This window comes from Spea bombifrons, chromosome 1 (genome assembly GCF_027358695.1).
Source record: "Spea bombifrons isolate aSpeBom1 chromosome 1, aSpeBom1.2.pri, whole genome shotgun sequence".
NCBI lineage: Eukaryota > Metazoa > Chordata > Amphibia > Anura > Pelobatidae > Spea > Spea bombifrons.
Genome location: NC_071087.1, coordinates 2659257 through 2665979, shown reverse-complemented (window position 1 = coordinate 2665979; position 6723 = coordinate 2659257). Strand labels below are relative to the sequence as shown.

The window sequence follows — 6723 nt, the reverse complement described above, 5'->3', positions numbered from 1 at the left end:
CTTTGTGTGCTGTTGAGTTTGCTCTGTGATTTGCAACATGTGGACTCCTCACCTTTCTTGCAACTGATAAAGGATAGAAGGGTTAAAATAGTTGCCTGTTATAAATAAGATATATGCTTCTTAAAAGTCCAGGGCATTGGTAATTGTGTGCAAAAATGTATTTTGATGTCCATGAAACTAATTCAAGTTTCTAAAATTGACCATTGACAGTTATAAGATAATAAAACATATAATTCAGAATATGGTTCTTATAACTATTTGGTTAAACCTTTAATTCTGCTTCCAAGTAAATATGTTTTTGTATTCAATTCCTGTCTAAAAACAATTACATAGCATTTTGGAATAAATATACATCCTACAAGTCCTGCACTTGAAGCCACTATGGCAAAAATCTCTACGGCCACCATGTTCTTCCCTTTGGTGCTCAGATAGGCCGGGATCATCGCAATCCAAACGCTGCAGAACACCAGCATGCTGAAGGTGATGTATTTGGCCTCATTAAAACTGTCCGGTAATGTCCTGGCTAAAAAAGCTATAATAAAGCTAAGAGCTGCCAGAAGCCCCATATAACCCAGGACACAGTAGAAGGCAATAACCGAGCCCTCATTACACTGAACGATGATCTTTCCCTGATAAGAGTGCATGTCCAGCTCCTGAAATGGGGGGGAAATGGCCAACCAGGAAATATTAATGATAACTTGAATGGATGAGCAGATCAGTACTATAGAATTGGAGACTTTCACATTGACCCAGTTTGCCCAGGAGCTGCCGGGTTTCGTGGCTCTGAAAACAATATAGATCATGATTGTTTTGCTTAAAATACAAGACACGGCTAATGAGAAGAGGACTCCAAAAGCTGTTTGGCGCAGCATGCAGGTTACATCCTCAGGACGACCGAGGAACAGAAACACACAGAGGAAGCTCAGCATGATGGAGACCAAGAGGAGGAAGCTGAGGTTCTTGTTATTGGCTTTCACAATTGGGGTATCTCTGAAGACAATGAAGATCAGTAATATTACAACAGTTACAAGACAAAACAGAATTGATGCAAAGGATAAAACTGCAGCAACTGCATCCAAATATGATAGAAACTCCACCGATTTTGGAATACACCGATCCCTTTTCTCATTAGACCATTTATCACTTGGGCAAACAATGCAGTTCTCACTGTCTGAAAAATAACACAAAGTAACATTATGTCTCAATATGTAAATTAAAAAAAAATATGATATAGTATATAGTTCCCTCCCACTGAGTGTATCCATATTAACTAATGTTAAATTGCTTCTTTTTGTTTACATTTCTTAGATTTGAACTGAAAATAAACAAAATAGCCCCAAATCTAATCGCCCCAATTTTCCTTCGCCTTGTTTTAGTTTCAGGAATCATATGCCTATCCCATGCGTGTTTCAAGTCACTTGCTGCACTAACCTCTACCACTTTTGCCAAGAATCTGGTCCACTCATCTCACATGGAAGTAAATATAACGGAGGAGCTCAAAGACCAAACAAGGAACAAAAACAAAACCCCACTATAAGTAGATTTCTTGAGTAAATGTACAGTTCCTAAACCCATTGAAAACAATGCATTAAGGGGTTAAACCGTTACAACTTTTTATGTTTTTAATGTTGGTGTTTTAGTGCACTGAGGCACATTTGTGAAAGTGAACCAGCTGTGTGCAGAAGCATGGAGGTTGCAGCTTGTGTAAAAAGGTATTTCTCATAATATCTGTAAGGTGCTTGGTATCACAGCTGGTTGTCGGCTGCCAGGTAGTTTTTCTGCTCCCCCTGGGTGGGGGAAGTTATGTCCAGCTCTAGTCAACCCAGTCTTGTTGGTCTATTATTTTGATCACTTATAGCTACACCTGCCCCTCCGTGTGGCTCGCAATACCCCCCAACTCCACCTTCTACCTTACCAGGAGCAGGCGTTCATTCCTACACACTATGAGTAAATTATGTGTATGATTCTATATAATCTATTATACCAGATCTGTTGGATATCTCTCCCTCTGAGCACCGGACACAGTCGTAGCAGCAGATTTGTGCTCCAGGTCTCAGAACTTTTCGATATCCAAGCAAACAGTTCTCTGAACACTGAGACCTTGGAATCTACAAACAGAAAAAAAAATAGTTCTTGTTTGAGCCACTCTTATAAATTAATAAAGAATGAGCAAATGGTTGGGGCGCAGGTACATGTTTTTTTTAGGACTAACAGCTTGGATCCATGCTGGCTTTTCCAAGAGACTAGAGCTTTGCAGGATCCAGTCTATGATTCCTATGTGCTCTGCATCAGGCATAGGTGCTGGGCATTAAAACCTGGAGCCTGGCTATTAGAGACTGTTGTGGAAAGAAGAATTTCCTCTATGCTCCCAGGGCAAGGAGATCCCCTAAAAAAGACCTGAGGTATCCCTGAGGTAAGGGAGGAAATACTTGCTTGGACATTTGTGTGTTGTCTGGGGGAGGTTTTCCAGAGCCTGGCTTAGCGAGGTCTGGCTGGGAGGTCTGGTTAGTGGGTGTTTAGGATGGTCAGTCTTAAGTGTGACGTTTATGGCCCTCATGCTACAGGGTTTTTCACAAGTTAGAACCATTACACCGTCAAAGTGGTTTTGTTTTACCATCTTTAGGATGTATGGTGCTGGTGAGTTTATATTATTTCTGTTAAATTATTTTTAATATACTCTTTGCCTGTAAAGTTTATAGAAATGTAGCTTAATTTTAATGTAGGAAAACAAAACCAATAATCCCCCCTTACCTGGTTGTCTTTGTTCCTCCATATTGCTAAATGCGAGTCAATGATTAGCTGCTGACCATCTGGAGCCCACTCAGTGAAGTTACCCACAATGTTTCTAAATGCAGACTTATTTGATAAAAACACCCAGTTTGTAATTGTGTAATAGTATGCAAATTCTCCATGTTCATCGTAAAATGCGCGGCCCAACTGAGATGCAATTGTTATCCTTTTTATATAGCGATGCAACTGTTAAAAATGATTTAGAACAAAACAAGAGGACATTCACAGTCACAATGTAGGAGAGTTTTCTTCTACGTCATTAATCAAGAAAATAAAAATACCTCCCATTTTACAACAGAACTCACCCAAACACTCAACTAAAATAGACCTACACCTGATCTCTATTATTCATCTACTAGAACTTCATATCATTAACTAGCATCAACCCTTCATCAGTCTACAGCACATCGTTAGAACCAACAGCACCAGGGTCACCATGAAGGCACAATTTAGAAGAAAATATTGTTCTTTGGTAAATAACAACGTTGGATTTTGCATGTGAGCTGCAATTAGTGTTAGAATGGCGATATAACTTAAGAGGTAGCAACAATTATATAAAATATACAACAATATACAACATAAAGGCTTCTAATATGTTGCAATCAGAGCCGGCCTTAGGCGTTGTGGCGCCCTGTGTGGACTACTACTCTGGCGCCCCCCCCTTCGCTACCCCCCCTGCCCCTTCAAACTACACCCCCAAACTTCACATTTTGAAATGCTGGGAGGTATGAGGTGTAAAGGCTGACCAGAATTCATATTCTTAAATAAAGCCTTAGAAATTCTTCCTGTATGTCCGTCAGCGTCTGACACGTGAAGCAGTCTGTATTTCATACATACCTGGTGTTTATAGATGTTTTGGATTTCATTTTCTTTTGCGTTCTCGTTATAAAATAAGTGCATGTCATGCAAAGCTTTAGCTAAAGCACTCACTGAAATAAACACCCGGGGAGAAACACCAGCCGTCAGATGAGTTTTAGCAATTAATTTAGGTTTCCCGCTGCAGTTACACAGAGAGATTTTATAGATCTCTTCATAAAGCCTATTCTTTTCAGAATTTTCTGATAAACATCTATGATACAATATCCATATATCTTCGAGAAGCTTGTCTGCTGGACGGTTTGAAGGATGGATATTATCAAAGAAACTTCCGGTATCCGGCAGCGCTAGAGCATGCGGTTCTACGGCCAGACTGCCATTCAGGGGTTCTACAAAGAAATCTGTGAGATATTCATTGGAAGCCCAGGCAGGAGGAAGGATTAATGTTATATCTTTATGTTTGAGACACAGAGTTAAAATGTGAATAATTCTGATGCTGAAAGAGCCGCAGAGTATAATAATTCGAGCCGATGACATTAAAAAAGTTTCTGACATTATTTTCATATTTTCAGATAGTTCTTGTGATAAAAAAATTCTTACAGTAAAGGAAATACAAATTCCATAACTGGTCAGATACGCTCTCAGAGCCTGACTCTCTGTCTCTCCGGTGTCATCATCAACCGCGAGTATTCCCACCCAGGTCCATCCGAAATGTTTTAGAATCTTCAATATAATTTTATTATAGACAAGATAATTTTGAACAGAGCGGAAGAAATGTGGATAAACTCGTCTATCACTCAGCGCATAGTCTGTCGCTCCATAACTGATCTACAAAATGGAAGAGAAAAGTGTAAACATTCTGCGGTAAAGGTTTCTAATAACAGCTTGGAGTCAGACATGGTTGTGATCTCACCATGAAACTGAATGCTAATGTCAGACAATACATGGAAGACCATTCAGGTCACTCACCTGTGCGTATCCATACACCCCTAGTAACTGTGCTATGGGAATGGTAGTAGTAGAATGGTGATCACCAATAAATCCAGCCACGTTGTTAGAATTCACACAAGAGTAATTAGGGATGGTCATGCGGGGGCCAGACAAAATCTGAAGAATGCTTTTCACAGCTTTTCTTTCATCTAAACAGGAGTCATATATATGATAACCCAGGGTAATATTTGGTAAAATGTTTGGGTCGTTGTTCAATGTTTCAATGGCGAAAAGAAAGACCAGTAAATTGATGTAATCCATGGGGCTTGGCCTGTTAGGGTAGAAGAATGAGATTAAAGCAGAAGAACAAAGTCATAAATCTGCCAGATAAAAACACTTATTAAGACTTTGTAGGAATACCATGTTACCATCAACTGGCAAAGGTTCTAGATTTAAACGAATGGCAAAACAGGTCATGGGCCAGTAGAGAGTACCGTAGCGTGAGTGCTGTAATTACCCTCACATATTTATTTAATGTAGGGCATGTCTTGCGGAAGACAAATCAAGGACCTTTGTGAAATATTTCTCTCTCAAGCCCATTCCTAGCCCTGCCTGAGATGGTTGCAAATGTCTGAATACAGTGGACAGTGGTGGTGATGGCTGAGTCTGGTCCCACCCAGTACAACATGTGGCCCCTCTTCACAGATTGGAAATGTCCAAAAAGACAAATCTACGTAAAAAAGACATAAAAAATTCACCTTATACACTTTGAAAAGAAAAATCTTATGAAATATAGGAATCCTTGGGCGGTACATAGTATAGTCCCTCTATTTCTGTCTGTTCCCTCCTCAAACTCTCAATCTCTTTTTCTTTTCCTAATGTGTTTTAATTTTCTTGCCAATCCTACATAGTGTCAGTCCTAATGTTTCAAGAGTTGGTTTAATCAAATAAAAAATAATCAACATTTCGGTTAACCGTTGTAGCCATTATCATGCATTTATCACGTTCTCAAAAGGGGATGTCAGCTCCTTAGTGTAAAACACAATGACCTCTGTTTTACAGATACGTATTTTCTCCAATATCCTCATAATATTTTTTTAAATCTATATGGGTAGATTTACAAAAAGATATTAACTCTCCCAATCAAGTCAATAGCATAAAATTCATAATATTGCAAGAAAAAAAACAACACATTTTACGTTAATCTCACAAATAATAAAAAGTAATAATAAAAAGTCATAAATATGTATATATTTACCTCAAAATAGCACTAGAGCATGTGTGCAAGTTATACCACGCAGGGGGAAATAAAAAATGTAACGTATGAAAACAGCTGGACAGCAACTGGATTAACCGCTTAACATAGTCACTTCACTTAGTTGTTTTGGGCTCTCTATAAAATGAATTTGTTCTGCAGATATTATTTTTATGGTTAGTTGTGGGAACTTACATGACACAGACTATTTGGGGGGAAAAATGATCCTGTCCAGAAAAAAAAAAAATCCTCATTTGATTATTCACCGTGAGAACTCCTCCAATTATAATGTCCCCATCTTTAAAATACTCAAAGTCTTCAAATGGTTTGATGACTTGCAGATGACAGGCCGGTGCTGGGCTCTGGATCTCAGATCTGCAGGGCGTCACACACAGGAGCAACAAACAAACGAGACGTTTCAATGGAAGAGACCCAGCGATCAGCATCATGCAGCCCAGTAATCTGCCGAGTGCCAGAGAGTGTCTGCCGGGTTCGGTGGAATCGAGCACCGTGTGGGTCAGTGGCATCTGCTGCATCTGATATCATTGTAATGAACCTAAACATCTCGGCTCTTTTTATACAGTGCGGTCTCATTCATTGCAATGGAGTCTCAATATAGATGCAGGACTTTGTGTTTTGGGATCGCAATTCTATGTTGGTTTTAAATTATAAGAAAACCGCAGAGCGCCGGTAATTGTCTGCATGGACAGAAATATACAAACGCAGACTTTAATGTCTTTAGAGTATTAGTTAGTTTTAGAAGGACGTTTCATTCATCGGCAGTTTTATGTCCTTTAATAATATTTATCGGTTTCTCAGATGTAAATGTTATTCAGCACTTTTAATTTATCATTGATTTTTCTGCATATGTCATGTTTTTTTTAATTTAATTCACGGAGGTTTTCTGATTGGATATGATTTTATTCTATTTG

At 39.0% G+C, this 6723-nt stretch overlaps 1 protein-coding gene across 1 annotated transcript; it reads right to left on the bottom strand.

Moving 5' to 3' along the window:
- Positions 1 to 254: 254 nt before the first annotated feature.
- On the bottom strand, positions 255 to 4695 carry LOC128467931 (vomeronasal type-2 receptor 26-like). Its single transcript, XM_053449681.1, has 4 exons — positions 4576 to 4695; positions 2752 to 2976; positions 1985 to 2108; positions 255 to 1171 (listed from the first exon to the last, which is right to left on the bottom strand). Exons 1-4 carry the CDS (start codon positions 4693 to 4695, stop codon positions 255 to 257), a joined length of 1386 nt encoding a protein of 461 aa, XP_053305656.1.
- Between the last annotated feature and the right edge of the window lie 2028 nt (positions 4696 to 6723).